At 38.6% G+C, this 18,240-nt stretch overlaps 1 protein-coding gene across 1 annotated transcript in view; it reads right to left on the minus strand.

Annotated features, from left to right (window-relative positions):
• Positions 1 to 533: 533 nt before the first annotated feature.
• The window catches only part of rassf3 (Ras association domain family member 3), a 67,110-nt gene continuing 49,403 nt past the window's right edge, over positions 534 to 18,240 (minus strand). The window contains exons 3-7 of the mRNA XM_069670947.1: positions 11,623 to 11,730; positions 10,188 to 10,343; positions 8,596 to 8,683; positions 6,395 to 6,510; positions 534 to 6,182 (exon numbers count right to left, since the gene is read on the minus strand). Coding sequence (XP_069527048.1) covers positions 6,033 to 6,182; positions 6,395 to 6,510; positions 8,596 to 8,683; positions 10,188 to 10,343; positions 11,623 to 11,730 — 618 coding nt within the window. The 3' untranslated portion in view covers positions 534 to 6,032. The remainder of the gene's footprint in view (positions 6,183 to 6,394; positions 6,511 to 8,595; positions 8,684 to 10,187; positions 10,344 to 11,622; positions 11,731 to 18,240) is intronic.

The raw sequence follows: 18,240 nt of genomic DNA on the forward strand, positions 1-18,240 counted from the left end.
TAAAAGCTAATTTGTCAAAGTTTATCTGAAGATCTACTTTTAGTTTTATTAAGATGTTTATTCAGTCAAAAACTTTGTCGGTTTGGGATTTCCAGTTAAATTAAGAGCTACATTTTTTAATATTTTCATTATCCATTAATTTGCTGATTATTACATCATCTAATTGATCCTTTTTTGCGAAAAAAGGACTGAAAATATATAAATGCACAAACTAATTTCCCATAACCAAGAGTTTAAAACCTTAAAATATTCAGTTTATAATGATATGAAACAAAGAAAAGCAGAAAAACAATAAATATCAGAAGCTGGAACCAGTGACGTTTTGGCATTTTTGCTTAAAAAAAATTAAATGTTTAAAATCAGATTGCACAGATTGATTGAAGCAGATTGCAGAATAATCCCATTAACAGAATCATTATTTAACATCATACAAAAGAAATAAACATAGACATAGAAACATGCAAAAGAATATTTGACAAATCTTTTATGAAGATACATGAAAAAAACTCGACACACAACTCTTCTTTGTTTTAATTTCACCTTTAATAGATGCAGCCCGCCCTGCGTGAGGAAAGGCCACATTTGGTAACGATTCAAAGAGAAAACATGAGATATGGACAAAATAAACCTGTTCGCCTGCAGCAACAAAAAAGCAACATCTGATGAACCGTCCGTCTGTCCTGCAGGTTTGTTTTTCTGTCTGCAGCTCCTCAGCCTGCAGAAAGGCACTGCTGCGGTCCGGGCTTCAGACCTGAGCTCAAAGGCCAAAATTAAACTGTCTTTCACTAAATATGGCTTCTGCTGAATTTAATCTTTAATAGATAAATTGGTGAATTGATATAAGAAGATGTATTTTCTTCTATCTTTTCATCCTTTCTTTGATAAAAAAGCAAAAAAATACATTTTGGATTTTGCACCTCAGGTCTGAAATTAAAACCGGTGACCGTTTTAACATCAAGTGTAGAATAACAGAGTTTGTGTTTCTGAGCTCAGATGCTGACGAAGGACTCATCGTGTGAGATTAACCTGATGAATCACAGAGCATCTGCATACGACTACAACAGCATAATTGGAAAAAAAATGAATATCGATCAATGGCGGAAGAGCTAAACACAGGTCTTTGGCATAATAACATTACAGTTTCAGGCTGTTCAATCAATCACAAAAACACGGAAGAAAAATGATCAACACGAGGTCCTTTAAGTGGCTGTTCTGAAGCTTTTCTAACACCAAGAACAACCTTTAAACCTCGACTTATAAGATGAAAAATGTCTTCAAAGTTCATGCAAGATGATCAAAAGCTCCAGAATGGTGAGAAAATGTTGAGAAATAACTCCAAAGTCCAGCTATTAAGTAGCTAAAATTGCAATCATTTTTGTTTGTTTAAACCCGCAATAAGGTAAATAAATGTCCCTGTCTTTACGTCATATAATACTGACATGCAGAAAATAGTTTTGTTGAAGGATAATCTCATAAAATATCTTTATTTAAGGCTTAAGGGCCCCTTTTGGACTCCATAAATGAGGCTACAGTTTATGATTTAAACCAGGAAGTGATCACATTTGACCAGCTGGAACCAGTTAATTTTTTTGCTTTGAATTCATTCAACAAAATGTCAGTGGCATGAATCAGTAACAACTCATAGGTTTATGGTATTTTTGTCGACTTAAGCTGGATTTTTCCCTCCCATCTCCTAAACCATGAGCATTACATGGTGTAACATTGTAACTGAGAGAGATTAACTTTCAAATAAGATATTTTAAAGCCAAACGTTTTCATACTCTGTGTCTCTAATCATGATTGAACAGTCTTAAAACAAGCTCTCTGAATACACACAGGTATCATATATATCAACTCTTCATTCATAAACACTACTGGCCCAAAGATTAATAGTTAAACTTGTCAAAAGTTCAGACAGCATTTGAAAAACAGTATTTGCTTTAACGCATTTCGCTCTAAAATATTAGTTTCCAAACGCCGCCTGACCCCGCGTTTAACCTACGATAATGCATGCTTTAATGTCGAACAGCCCAGTAGTGTGTACAGTAAGCATGTATGGATACAAAAAGACAAACAGGAACACATGCGAGATTCAAACAAAAGTTTCACAGTCTAAAGCTAACGCTGAGAGAAAATATACGGAAGCTCAATGAGACAAAAAATAATAACATGAGCTTAAAAAAAAATAACTTCTGTCACACTAAACTTCCGTCGGTAAAAAAAAACTATGAGTGGAGCGAAACAAAATCTTTCAAAACAAGATTATTAGATGTTAAGATTATGATGGTGATATTTTGAGAGATTAAAGATGAAAAGTTAAAATCAAAAACCCGTCTTCCCTGAATTCAAAGTTAAAGTGCCCAAAAAAAAGAATTGATACGTCTAGTCTGTGTTTAACAGATACACAAACAACATGGCTTTAAGATGAATAAACTGTTTTCATGCAGACTTTCGCATCATTTTAAAAATTAATTTATATGGAGGCAAAAACAGGCCAAACTTTTATACGCATCTGAACAGAATGTATCTATGAATTCCCATATTTGAAATAACCAGCTGTTTATGTCAAGTTTTTGCGTCTGAATTCACCAGTTTTGGTAGCGTACTTTTAATAACTATACTTTGAATTTAAGATTTGAAATTATGACACATTAAATTCGAGCAACTTATAAATAATCGTTTCTAATATAGCTGAATATTTAACTGACCTAGGGATGTCAAAGAATGAAATGAACACCACAAAAAGTCAGAAAGATTGGGTACTTTTTAGTCTCTAGAACACATCACGCTCCAAATCCTACATTTCCCATCATGCAACACGATGTTTTCTTCCATTAGACCCTCTCAGCCTCCTTAATGTCCACTTCATTTGAACCACATGTTAAAATCCAAGCTAAGATAACTCTGATGATGACATCGTTATGACAACGTCAGGTTTCTTTTTTAAATCTTATTTTTCCTCCAACAAGTTAACCAAACTTAACGTTTAAAACTGGAGAATGGGAAGCTTTAAATGTCACCATTACGTATTCAGATGCTTGTTCAAAGCTGTTCTGGCCTCTTTTTACCTCCATAGATTTAACCCAGTGTTTGATAGTACAATAAACCAGGGATAAAACCCCTTTAAATAAAACTCTAAACTATATACGATGTTCCCTCCAGTGGGAAGAGGCCTCTAATATATTTTTGCTCCAGGCAACACCACAAAAATATCTTTGGTTATAACAAAAAAATAAAAGTTAATCTTTAAGATACTTTGACACAGAAATAAGAGAATAGTTGCTGTTTTTGACCACTAGATGGCGGCATTGTACAACAGCCTTGTATGACTTCACTCAGTACCTGCAGCTTGAACAATGAAGCATTTTACAGCTTATTTGAATAGTTGTAAATCTAGATTTGTAGTTTTGTTAGTCCAAATGATTGTCTCTACTTATTTCCATAAAAATCGGACTAAACGCTGATTCAAAAAGCAAAGATTTTTCTACAAAACTACACCCAAAAACGAGCCTTTTTTGGTCTGAGCGAACTCTATACACAGAAGAATATATTGCATATATATGTAAGGCAGCTATGTACTTGCAACACCATCTTTTACCTTCTTTCACACTTGCTAACGCATCTTTTGTTCCATTTTCCGTGTTTGCATCCTTTACTTTAAACCTTTTCTCTGTGCTTCCTTCCTTTCCTTGTCTCCCTCTGTAATATTCTTCCCTTAAATCCACCAGAAAGAAACACAGGTTGACAAGGAGGTCAAGGCTGCATGTTTCAACTTGAGATTAGCGCACAAAAGCACAGGCGTTTTAAATGAATGCCTGCAGACAGACAGACAGGAGAACCACACAATGCAGCCATTTTCCTCCCCCTGTTCTCTGCAGCTATCAGCGCTCACAGACCTCCTTTTCTCTCAGCTGTGGATTCATAAATGCAAACAGGGAACACGCAGTTCATCATGGTGACTTGTGGCTTAAGGAAAACCCCCTCGTTATCCTCAAGTTTACTGTCACACTGCTTTTATGACTTTCTTTTTCATGTCCTCCTCTCCTCCGGACATTTTCAAAAACAAAACTTCTGTGTTTTTCTTCCTTCCTCTCTCTAATGATTCTTTTCTACTTCCTCTAAACTGCTCAGTCTACTTCCAGAAACCAGTCAAATCTCACTACTCCCTCCTCTGACCATGTAGGGTCAAAGGTCAGGGGTCACTTCTGTCTAAACTACGTCACTTCATGCTTCGTCAAACTCTGCTGGTGGATGATGCAAACGAATGCTTCAAATCCAACCAGTTATCATACTCACTCGTCCTCACTTGCTAAAACAAACAAACTTCTACCGAAACTGTGCTAACAAGCTTCTACTTCATCTTTCAGAAACCTTTCCTCATCGATTATGTGTCATGCTGATGAACTTAGAGCTGCATAAAACCATTAAAATTCACCTTATTTCACCCTCTAGACATTTGTATACTACATTCTGATTCCAGCCAACTCTATGGAGTCTGTATGGAGTCTGAAGTGTGCCAAAAATAATACATTTGACAAAAAAACTATAATAAATGAATTATTGATATAATCATGCATTAAGACACAAAAAATATAAATGTAAATACAATTATACAAATAATTTTGAAATTGATTTCTATACCGTGTACATAAAGCCAGAACAAAAATGGAGATAGAAGTTAAGGGATATGTCACATTTTGCTGCTTATTTGCTTTAAAAATATGCACTTGAGAATTATAATTTGTAGTTATTATTAAATTGAATAATGCGTCTATTTATTTAGTTCAAATTTTAAACATAAGAGCAAGGGACCTTTTTTTTTTTAAAGATAAAATATTACAATATTGCGTTATTTTTTATCTTATTTTGAAAGGGCTTCTTAAAATTTTAGTTATTTTATTTTAAAACTCCATCACTATTATTTTAAGAGAGAAAAAAAGAAATCATTATAAGTTGATTAATGTAAAGATCTTTTTTAAACTTAAAACTTTTTTAAATGTATTTTTAATTATTGTCCCTGGTGACATTGCCTGTTATTGTCTAATGCTTTTTTGCCATCTCTGTGTCCTGTTAAAAGCATCAAAATAAAGTAAAGCAATAAAAAATATAAAAAATAAGATTATAATTAATCACAAATGTTTTTTTTGTTTTGGCACACTTGAGACTCCATAGAGGGATGCAGCCTACTCGCTCCTTTCTCAAAAACAGAAATATTTCCCAACTTTGGGGCTTTTTCAACAAAATGCAACATTCAACAACACTTCTTTGCTTCTTGAATATTCTCTAAATGTTATTGTGTTACTGTCGAGCCGCTGCAGCCTGAGAGATGGATTCTGATCCGCACCGAGTGGTGTCTGACGCTCATGTTTCTGTGTATTTACCTCTAGTAGCCGTCTGGATAAACTATTCTCCGTGTCTGTGTCAACAACTAGATTGGTGCTCCGCCTCTGCAGAATCAACTAAAATAAGACTTTTTTTTGTTTCAAAAGAAAACAAAATAAAACGCTTCACCCATATAAATTAAGAAAAAAAAATATGTACAGACTTTTAAAACAAACGCATTAAATAAACTCAACATATGGCCTTGAGTCTTTCACAAGTTTAAAGGATAAAAAGGGGAAACAAAGAGGAATCAGATTAACTGCATAAATTATGTGACAGCAGGACAGAGTGAGAGAAGAAGAAGAGAGGGATGATGGAGAGAAGGAGAGACGACGAGTGATTATGGCACTATAAGTGAATCTTTGGTGCGAGCAGGTTTGAAGTCTTTAATCCAGGCTGCATTATACTCCAGCAGCGTCCATCTTTTTTTCCGTCCATCCCTTCATTCACTTGTCCTTCACTTGCTGTCTTTATCTTCAGTCCTCTTGTCTTTAAATCATCCCTCCTTCCGTCAATATCATCCCTTCTGCCAGGCGATAAATCCTCTCTTCTCATCCCTCCTTTGATCAGAGTTGAAACAATTGGAAAAAAAAAATGCCTCCTCCGTCCCTCTAGGGGGCAGTAGTCCTGTTTCAAGGAGGTTAACCCCTCTAAGAAGGCCCTCTGACCTCCCTGAGCGCCTCCTGCAGTCTCTGTCGGTAGGCCTCGTAGCGGCGACTCACAGCCTCCCTCTGCTCGTCTTCCTCTTTGTCGAGGATCCGCAGGAAGTTGCGCAGCTCGGGGATGGAGAACGCGTCCCACTGGAAAGAGGAACAGGAAGTAAACTTTATCTATACGGAAATGAGCTTCCATGAAAGGATATGTGAAGGAGTATAAGAAGAAAGAAAAGGGAAGTAGAAGATTGAAGAACAAGATTCAGGAAGAGATGGAAGGGAGGAAAAAGGTAGAAGGGTGAAAGGAGATAAATGGAACAGGGATGGGATGAGGTGAGCACAGAAGAGTGCGGTGTTACCATGACTTCTCCAGTCTGTTGTTCCCTCAGTACGAAGCTGAGCGTGTCGGTGTCGGGCCCCGCCACCAGACGAAGAAACAACGGCTGCTCGCCATCCGCCAGCTTGCACACATACACTGCAGGAGACAAACCACACACACACACGCACAAACAGATTAATTTAGTCAGTGCAGTTTGTGTGTTCCTTCAATCCACATGCAGGCAGGCACGACTGCGGTTGCTGTAGTTAAATTCTGCACTGTGTACGTTGGTTTGTGTGCGTTTGTGTGTGTGTGTGTGTACATATAAACAGGGATGGCAGAAGATGAAAGGACGGGCGCGGCACATTAACGACCACAGCAATTTACAAAAACAGACTTAAAGAGAGACGTCCATGATGTTGCACTGAACTTACAGTGAACTACTGCAATTAAGTGAAACTACGAGGTACTTTTGAAGAACAAAACTAACTGAAATTAAATTATTTACATATTGAAAACATAAACAATAAACCAAATACCTGCAATTTAATCTAGAAATGTATGAAGAGCAGACAAACAACATATTTAATCGATAGTAAACGTTTATGGAAACTATATCAAGATTACATAAATAATTTGCTTTTTTTTTGCAGAATGTCATGTAAGAAGAAAATCTGAAGAATGAAGCTACAGCAAGTTAGCTTAGCTTAGCATAAACACTTGAAAACAGGGGATACACCTACCCCTTTCCAAAGCTAAAGATATTAGCCTACCACCACCTTTAAAGGGGGGGGTATTCTGCCAATTTCAAGCTTCATATTTCACTATATGATGCCTGTGGAGCAGCTTAGCATAATTTACGGCTCTGTGCAGGCCCTCATACGGCCTCTGCCTGAAACGACTCAGTCAGATCTGTCCCTTTAAGAAACCCCGCCCCTACAAGCCCGCTGTCTTCTGATTGGCCAGCTCTCCGAAGCCTGCTGAGCAGCATGTAGAAAAAACGGTGTGAAACCTGGCGTTCACAGCAGACTGAGCTGAGAAGCATGCGGATTACTCCAACATACTTTAACCTACAGATTTGAAACATCACCCATGTTTAGTCTGGACATCCAACATCGTAACATATGTGAAACAGCATAATACCCCCTCTTTAAAGCTCATAATTAGCATGCTACACTCCAGGAAGTCACTGCACCTAGTCAGTAAATAGTACAGCACACGACCCTACATGAAACTACTTTCAAGGCTAATTTGTGAGCTTTTGAGGAGCTTAAAAACAGACGCCTGGCTTCATGCTATCTTTTAATTAAACTCTCAGCAATAAGATAACATACAAAATGTTTAAACACGCGACTAAAGCCTCTATTGTGAACTCAAACAGGTCTTAGAGCAAACAGTGTATTCTTAGCTTTTCTTTTCTTCTCTTTCAGGCAGACAGACTTCAGCTGGAGTCACTTTGTCTATAACTTAAATAGAAGGTCACTTGTCTGCATTTCCACACCACAGTTTCATCTGTGAGGAAAGAGCAAGGCTCAATGAATGAAAGCTTCAACCAACTATTGAAGTGTATAAATATATAAATGAGCTCATGTACATATGAAGTCTGCATACATCTGTTGTCAGGCTTGTGTCTAGACGCTGTCTTTTATTAGCAGGCCCTGTCTCACTGTTCGTCTCTAGTAATGAAGCTGAAACCGGAGCAGAAGCTTATATGACAGCACTCTGCACGCTGCCTTCGAGGGGGAAAAAAACACCAGAAGTCTCCATAAAAGCTTTGTGCAAAATGTTTCACAGACTTTAAACAAGTTATAAAAACAAGTCACACAAATTCAATAAATCCACGAGTGGCTTCAGGGCATGTTTTGTTGTATAAGGCTTGTAAACTTTTCCCCTTTGTTGGAGACGCTAAATAGACTGAAAGATAATATTTGATACCCGACGACCCTGCAGCAGCTGTTGATGCACAGAGTGTGTGTGTGTGATTGTGTGTGTGTGGGTACTCCTGGTGAGCTGTTGATAGTGGGGAGCGTCCCGAGGCATCTAACGAGGGCGAGGCATTCAGAAATACACACACACGCCCTTTACACACACACACATAGTCGAAGTGCCGAAGCATCTGACTCCGAGCTTGGCATGAGTGGCATGAAAGACTGTCTCCAGCACTGTCGCTTCCACTGTCTCACACATTACACACACACACACATACACACACACATGCAGAGTCAGCGGGCTCAGTCTTACCCTGCTCCTCCCGGCGATAGCGTTTGTACAGGGCATATTTAGCCGGGTTGTCTGCGACTGTGAACTTGCTCAGCAGGGCGACGATCACCTGATAACACACAGACACACACGAGAATAAAACACTCAAATATCTCAGTCCTGCCAGCCACACAAAGATAAAAAAAATCATGTGCAATTCAAACTTTTTAACAATTACTCCTTTAAAAAGTAATAATCTTGGGGTGCTGGTTTAGCTCAGTTGGTAGAGCAGGCGCTCCAGTCCTCGTCGCACTGATCGCAGGTTTGACTCCCGGTCTGCCAATCATTTGGCGCATGTCATCCCCAACTCTCTTCTCCCAACATTTCCTATCTATCTTCAGCTGTCCTGTCTATTATTAATTTATATTCATTTACTTATTACTTGGAATCAAATGTATTTAGTATAGTTGATCATTATACACATAGCTATGACACTGTCTGGGTTTATTTCCACAATAATGACCTGCTTGCTGTACGTTACTTCCTCAATAAATAATAACACTCCAACCTATACCTAGCTAGCTAATACAATCTGAATATTTATATAAAAGTTGTAAAACAGATAAAACAACAAGAAACTAGGCTTAAAACAAGACGCAAAGTAGTTAACAATTTTCACTGTGGAGTGCATTATTATCTATAACAGAACGACTCAGAGTCTATAATTATTGTATAATGTATACAATTTAATACATGCTTAAAACTAATATATGAATGTGTCCTTTGATATGGGTGATAAGGAAAAATAAAATGGCACTGGCAAACCACAACAGGATCTAAAGCATCATACTTCCCATTGGATGAGTGTGTTATTATCTATATCGGAACACCTCACAGTCCATTATTACTGTATACTGTGTATGTGTCGGCTAAAGACAAAAAAACAATAATGTGTGCGGATATTGGAAACCAATTACTTTGTAGTGATGTGGGAAAATAACAAGGCACCACTTAACAACAACAGGAAGTAAAGCAGTTTGTGTATTTAATCTGCTGAGTGCATTATTATCCATACCGGAACATCTCTGAGTCCATTATTGCAGTATAATTTGAACCATTACAAAGGGCTACTAAGAGAAGGTTTGTGTTTAAATCACCAACTTGATTGTGGTCAGTCTTATTAAAAGTTGTGTCAATTTACTGTTAAAGTCCAGTTGCTATGGTTACTTGCAGTTACATTGACAAAATACAGAGCTGTGGTTAAACTTTTGACAATAGCTGCATCACTTTATAACTGAACAACTGCAATACTGACAAATGGCTCTGTATGATCTATTATTTCTATTTTTTTTACTAATACATTTCATGTTCTAATCAGGCCTTTTTTGCCCTTTAAAACTGTTTAAATTACCTCCCTGTTTGAAGAATGTTTGACCTTTGTTTTTGTTCGTGTGTGTGTTTTAATAAATGGTTTTAAAAACACACAGAACTGTCAGAAGCTCATCAAGAGTTTAATAAAACTTCAACATCAGTCTGCTTCTGTTGAACCTCGACTCAAACCCTGTATGTCATCAGATCCTAATTAGGTTGTGTTGACTCAAATGTGTGTGTGTGAGTGTGTGTGTGTTAGCCACCTGTCTGACTGTGTTACTGGAGCTGATGTGGAGGGTGTTGCTGACTCCTCTGGGCAGATAGAAGGCCTCCTCTCCTCTCTGACCCCCCCGAACCGTCACGGGTCGCCTCAAATCCATCTGGACCTTGATGAAACCGGTATAAACACCAGAGGGATTCTGGGACAGAAGCAAAGAGACAGATTTATGGTACTATGTCATCATTCACAACCTGCTTTTGGAAATACTGTCCTCACTTACAATCAGACCTAAAAGACTATTTGAATTTGCGAGGTTTATTTACACTAAAGCCACAGAGTCAGTCATACGATAAAGGAAAGGCCTCCCAAAGTTTCCAGAGCTGCAGCACACATACAGTAAGTGCTACATGATCCCTCCGGAAGACACCAGTTCCCCCAGTAAGCCCACTGTGTCCCCGTGTGAACAGATGGCCCCAGACAGAGGGAGAGCATCGTAATCTCATTACTCCACATGGTGCCTGGTGGGCGGTGCGTGCAGGCGGATGTGTGAGAAGGTGGTAAGTGGACAAATGAGATCAGCATGATCAGAAGTTAAAAAAAGAAGACGGGAGGACAAAGAGGAACTTGTGCCGTCACAGATGAAGAAGACAAAGAAAGGTGAAGATTAAATATACACGTCCGCAAGCTTCACATACTGATACTATCAGCTAACAGCTAACAGAGCAGGTTTCACAATTATTACTGTTCTTTTCCTCATTACTTCTTTCTCTCTCTTATAAGGAAAACACACAACAAAAAACACCGTAAAGGCAGCAACTTGACTCCAAGTAGCAGTAAGAGTGCCATACATACTCGAATAGTTAACTGTCACTAATCCTGAGATCTTAAACAAGTTATATAATAATTCTCTGGAGCATATTGAACCTCACAACCGTCTCTATAAAGTAAAAGTTTCTGTATTCGACCCCTTTTTCATGTGGCATCTTTCAATATCTCTTTCATTTTGACTGGATTTAACGTGGAGTTAGTGTCTTGTGGTCTGGACGCAACTTCAGACGTGTGTCAGTCTGCCAAGGAAAACACTGTGGGGGAGAACAATAGCAGGAATAACATCATCACTCTGATGCGAGTGCTGAGGAATGCTGAGAGGCGGAGGAGAGGCAGCGTGGAGGTGGAAACACCAGCACACCTCAAATTTATGCTTGCGTGGGCATTTCAGCTGTCTTAGTTATATTTATAGAAACATATTTTCTTGAATTGGGGAGAGATATTAAAGTAAATAAGGCGCGTATAGTCAGAAACATCCTCACGAGATTACAGAAAAAAACATAAGGTACATTGTTCTTGACTTTGGAACAAGCATTTAGCAGCTGTTTGGTAACTCTGACTCATATTGCAGAGTCGTCTTTAACATATGGAGCTTGCCCAACAGACTTAGCGAGTGTGTGTGTGTGGGTTTGTGTGTGTAGTCCACTCACAAGTGTCATTTTCAGGTGGTCTTTGGTCACTGAGTTGTACAGCTCGACCCTCTGCCTGATCTCCTCCCTGCTGAACTCCGTCCGCAGCTCCCTCTCCTTCTCCACATCCTGACGATCAGAGAGAACAAAAAAGGAAGCATGACACGACGATAAGTCACAAGTCGGCTCGCATCACTAAAACAATACAGGCTCTGTTTGGACAATGGCTGCAGGAAAGCATGGATAAGTGCACATGTAGAGTTCGTCACTATCTGAACCAAGAGGCTAAGAATAGAGGAGGTTGTGCAGATTGCAAAGACGTATCGGACTGAAGGGTGATTTCTGGCTTATAAATTAAAGTAGCCTTTAATTATTTACCCTGTCAAACACGTTAATATAAATACAAACACAGGTTTAGCAAAAGATCATGGTGGGTTGGGGTTGAGTTTGGTTTCACGTGTGACTGTAACCTTGATCTCCTGTGTAAAAGTCCTGTGTTGAAGCCATTCTTCCACCCTGACATGCTCTCAATGTTGCTCTAAATATGATGCCTCACAATAGCAAACACTGCATGCAATGAGGAAACAACACGTAAAAATTTCTAGAGAGCTGTGCAATTCCATGGTAACCTTTTGAGTTATCTTTATCTCGCTGTTTAAACTAAATCATCTGACTTCCTCCTTTGCAGCCTGCATGATTACTGTGGTCAGTAGAAGTCGTTGCCTCATTACAGCTGTATACAAGTTAATGAAGCTGTTATTTATGGTCGTCATATTGGTTAATTTTGTGAGGATGGCACGCACATGTTTGTCAACATAGCGACACAAAAAGTTTTACTGTATGTGAGCCACCGTGTTTATGTATATATAGCTGTAGAGATTGTGCAGGCCAGAGGGTGGGGAAGGTCACAACAGAGGTCAGCTGATAAGGAAAGTTCCAGTTAAAGATGCATGATTATTTCAAGCAAGTTAACTGTTTTATAGCGCCTGCATGTAAAACTATCATTAAGGTCACATGACAAAGCCAAATACGTTACATAATCGGTTGTAAAGAGCCCGTCCACTGCCCTCAGACACCATTAAAATGTCTCCAGGCAGTCGCTGCATTTAGATGTTTGGTTTTCAGGAGAAAAACGGCCCATAAACGACCATAAATGTGCGTCAGACCGGCTTATTAAAGCGGCTATAAAAACAAATATAAATAATGACATAATTTTGTTTGATTTGCTTGAACAGAACTGATTTAATCATTAATCCATCATTTTAGGTATTTTCAAACAGAAAAGGTTGAATATTTTATGGTTTGAGCTTCTTATTTATGTATATTTGCTGTTTTTATTTATCACGGATGATAATAAACTTATTATGACTGGGTTTTTGGACAGGTTGTTGGATAAAACAGGAAATTTGAAGATGCCTTTTTAGCGTTTTCACTATTTCCAGCGTAAAAACTAAAAAAAAGAATCAATTAATTGACAAAATAATCATCTTACAGTCTTACAGTAAACTTAAATTGCACTTTCCTACAACCATACAACTTGTCTTGCATGCATACAGTAAATTAACCCCCACACACTAATGCCCTAACGTTTAGGTTGTTTAAAATCTGTCTGCATTGGCACTCGCATACTGTACACATACAGAGTCCTCAGACTTTAATTCTCCAGTGAAGTGTGCTTACATGGGCATAGTGCAGCTCTACATCTATTAAAAACCACACACACACACACACAAACACACTTACACACATAGTGCACAATCCAGGGAGGCTTTGAAGGCACATGCACCCTTATATGGAAAACACACACTGCTCAAGGGAAAGACGAGGTGCCAATACAGCATGTGCAAACACCGCAGACACACACGCCAGCCCTGAGAGCGTCTTACACTGTAATCTGTCCACTGATTTAGAGCTGTTAGATAATAAAGTACACACTAAGGAGAGAACAACTATTTCATTGTCGTTTAATAAAACAATTCTTCCCTGATTTAACTCTGTAGTTGTTTGGTCGATAAAATGTCTGAGAACTGTGAAAAACGTTGATCAGTGTTTCCAAACATGGCTTCCTTAAACACAGAGCTGGAGTGATACAGTCAACACTATTGATTGCGGTAACGTGCCAATTTTGCAACACGTTTTTTGCACCTGACACCTTCGTCCTGACACCTCGGTGCAGGTGACCTCTCGCTTTACCTGGCAGAAACGAACACTGACTCATCGGGATTAAAGGAGGACACCCGCGGACACAGAAACTCAACAATCTGCTCAGTCACATGCACAAAGACCACGAAGAAGAGATGAAGTTAACATACCAACACCAGAACATACTTTATTGTAGGCAAAACTCACTCATATTTTGTATTATTTAATTATTAACGAATCAATGCACGAGAAGCGAGTTTTAACGGTTTTATTCAGTGAAGTTTGGTAGTTTAATTTAGCTGTTCTGAAACTTGGAGTCGGGGCCCTCAAAAGGATAAATCAAAAGGGTCACAGGATAATTCTGAGGTGTCTCGAGCCAATAGAAAAGAAGAATACACGTTATTGTACCCAAATTTATCCTCATATTCTGGACTTTTCTTTCATCTTTGGGATTTGAAAGGTTATTTAAACGTAAACCTTCTGAAATGTTTAGAAGGAAAAACTCGTACACATTTTAGGAACAATAATATGGACAAACTAGATTAGGAACTGGAAACCGAAAAACCTAAATATATTCCCTTTTTAATGTAAAGTATGAAACTTCTCTACAATGTACTGGAATAGAAATATAAAGTTGCATAAAAATAACCTCAAATTTGTACTTAAATCCATCAGTTGACTCAAATTCCTTTGATCTATTTCTGAAAATTCTATTTAACTTTTGTGACTTCAACTTTAACCTCAGGGTTTTCTCACTTTCGAGTCTTCCCTTTAAGCACCTGCCAGGTCAGACGAGTCGAAGCTTATTATCAGGACGTGACAGGTAAGGAGATTATCCGTCATCTCACCGACTCAGAAAGAAAGACAGAGGAGCAGAAGAAAGAAGGCAAGCAAAGAAAAATGGAAACGTGATATATGATGCCCCCTCAGGGAATCCTTCCTCTCGTGACAGAGCAGTGTGTTTGTTTCTGTGTATATATGCTCTCTATACATCGTTAAACCATGTGACCTAGGAGATTAAGTGACTTCAGACCACTATAAGCTGCCCTTACACCACTCCCTGACTGGTGAAACCTGCACTTATTCATCCATCTGTTTATCTTAAGAATTTACGTGCAATAGAAGTCGTTTTGTTTGGTATGTGCAACTCTATTTACATGCTGATTGTTGTCTGTTTTTTAGTTATTAATACAACTGAGGAGTTATGTTAATGTACGCAGCATTCAAGTGCAAGACAAATTTCCCTACAGGGACAATGAAGTATATCGTATCATATCGTATCGTATCGTATATCATATTTCGTATATCATATCGTATATAGTATCGTATATAGTATCGTATATCGTATATATCATATCGTATATCGTATATCATATCGTATATCGTATATCGTATATCATATCGTATGGTATATCGTATCGTATATCGTTTCGTATATCATATATCATATTGTATCGTATTATGTATTACGTATATCATATCCTATTGTATATCCTATTGTATATCCTATCGCATATCATATCGGATACCGTATCGTATATCGTATCGTATTGTGTATTACGTATATCGTATCGTGAGTCCAGACTCAGTCCAGGTGAATACAACTGAAACATGCACGTTATATCTGATAATATTACTGTAAATTTCTTCAACCAAACAAATGAACGAATAACTAAATGGGAGAAGCAAACATAGAGCCTCGTTAAAGACCTCTACAAATTAACGCAGAGTTTGAGACTCAAATCTCCATTCTGAGCATATCAGACAACAACATATCAGATGACGAAGTAAATCCTCTTAAAATCTCTAAAATCCTTTATGCCAAGCAAAGTTAATATTAGTGTGTTTCCAAGATAAGTAATTTTGAATATTGTGAAAAAAAAGAAGCTTTGCTCTCTAATTCTGGGGATTTTTGGCCCAATAAAAAGCACAAAGATTCAAATGTGTTTAGTCAGGTTGAAGAAACAACTTTAAGACCCTCATGGGACCTACAATAGTCTAACGGCCCCAAATCTATTCTACTAGCCCTCGCAGGTATATGTACGAGTCCAGTGTGTCCAGTCCAGGCTTTGTAACGTCCAGGCCGGAAAGGGTTAAGAGGAACTGGGAGGGTGAGAGCAACCAAATCCAAACAAACAAGAGAAGCAGAGCACAGCGGAGCTACAACAATGAGGTCATGGTCCCATTTAAGAGCACAGCGAATCCTCCCACTGAGGCTAAGACATCAACACTGGACGGAGAAAGAAAGACAGAAGGAAAAGACAGTAGCTGGGCTTCAAATAAAGCCTGGTATGTTATGATGGACAGCTCAAACAAGAATGCACATCGAGAAGTAGATTTGCACTACAAACAGAAATAGTTACAGCCAGTTCTTTAAGTCGACTGCTGGTGATGCTGAAGCCTGTATCAAACACTGCTGTTAGTGCTAAGAAAAGCAAAATATACCTTTAATTGTGAAGTATATAAAATGGTTTTATTGGACAAAAATAATCAATATTAGCATGTTTGTCATAATATTAAAAAGGGGCTGTCAACTTTTCAGTTTTTGAGCAACTTTAGTGATGGACATTTTGTAAGTCAGAGAGCAACATCGTCTGCGTACAGTCGAATCAAAGCAGGAAAATGAACCAGAAAATTCCACACTTAATAGTATTAATTAAAATGCTCTTGTATGCTAGGCCTGTGTAACAACACAAGGGCACCAACAACACAGGAAACTACTAGTACAACAAGACATTTGGCATGACTTTGGCATGATTCACTTGCCACTTGTGCTTAATGTGAAGAACCATCCAGGTTTTAAATACAGCACTAGCCATCATCAAAGGCTACGGTCGACTGGCCTGACCTGAATCAGGTCAGACAGAAAACCGTCTGAATTGGAGGGGAACCAAATGCATCTGCCTAAGCAAATAAAACGTGTGCTTGCAGAAAGTCTAGTTCCCAGGCCATAATGTCCAGGCACAGGATGTCAGTGAATAATGGCCCATTATCACATGTGATAAAGGTATAAAGAACTCAGTTTTTAGGGGTGAAGTTTGACGCATTAAATGCCAATAAGAAAAAAATAAAAGGCTTATCTAGTTCTTTTTAATTAGCCAAAAAGTTCACCCTGTACAGAACAGAGGTACTTAAAATCATTTCTAACATTTGAGGAATGTTCAGATTTAATGTCCCGGTACTTCACTTGCTGCATAAAGAATGAGATCACTGAAAAGCAGAACAGACTCGTCTCTGGCTGAAGAGCTTCCAGGAAACTCTTAAAAAAGCAGAAGAGAAAGACAGAGTGAAGTGTGCAGACATTTAAAGAAGATATACAGGAAAACAGAGAGGGAACAAGCAGACTCTGACATGGAGATAAACTGACTGCTGTTTCTAAAATAACCCTGCTAGTTAAAGTTTAGTCTGTGTGAGACAGAAAAGGTATTTTCTGCCCTCAACCTCTTATCACACACACCTGCAGCATTCCTGTCTTTGCTTAGCACAGTCACGCTCGTCTGCATCCACCATCTGTAAATAGATGACATCACCTACCAAGTGTGTGTGTGTGTGTTTGCAGACAAAACATGCTTAGCTTGGCTAAATAGGCCTGAAACAGTGGACTGTGTGTTTTGAGTGTTATGGGATCTACAGGCAGACTAAACACAGCGATGTGGCCTTGCTAACTGGATCTAACCTACATTTAGAGGACAATAAAGAGATCGTATTTCTGGCTTTGTGTTTACTTCCTCATGTGACGGTCTTCCTCTAAGCTATGTGTGGTCAAGATCATTTATTGTAGTGAAACATTAGCAACATTAGCTCTTTTATTCCTCTAACTTTTATGTTCATTACCAATTAATCTGACAATAGCTCCCGAAGTTTAGGTAGTAAAATAAGACGCCACTTCCTGTTCCTGTAGATCTTGTCTGCTAAACCCTTAAACATAAACTCTTTTACGACACCATTGGTGATTTTTATTCGACACTGGATCAACTTTCATTGTTTTTCTACCCTCTCCTCTTCTGTCCACGTGTTTACCCTCCTCAGCCTCGCCCCCTCCCTCTAAGTGACTTCCTGTTGAGTCCATGGGGGGAAGTGGAGATCGGACACACCTTTCCTCCCAGCATTCCTGCACTAATGGGTACACACACATGCACATCCCACGCCACATAAATGAGCAGCACAAGTGGGAAGTGCTCACACCTTTTCCTCTTTAATGGATGAGCCTCTAATGGACAGAATCACACGGTCAACTCCCTTTATAAGTGGACATTCCTGAGTTAATGTGCGTCCATGCAGAGCAGATATAGAACATTTCCCAACCTGGCAGGAATAATAACCATTCTGACCTGACCCATATAGATCATCTTGTCTGAGGTATCGTTGCACAAAAGTCAATATAAAAGCTCATTTTATTATTATTAGATTACCTCATTTATTAAATGCCTTCAGAAGACTTGTCAGCTTTCTTTTCAGAAGAAGAGGAAAATGACGGTACTGTCTCTGCAAACAGAG

This window comes from Semicossyphus pulcher, unplaced genomic scaffold, assembly GCF_022749685.1.
Source record: "Semicossyphus pulcher isolate SPU_LCO1_2020_fin unplaced genomic scaffold, fSemPul1.0.p SCAF_20, whole genome shotgun sequence".
Lineage (NCBI taxonomy): Eukaryota > Metazoa > Chordata > Actinopteri > Labriformes > Labridae > Semicossyphus > Semicossyphus pulcher.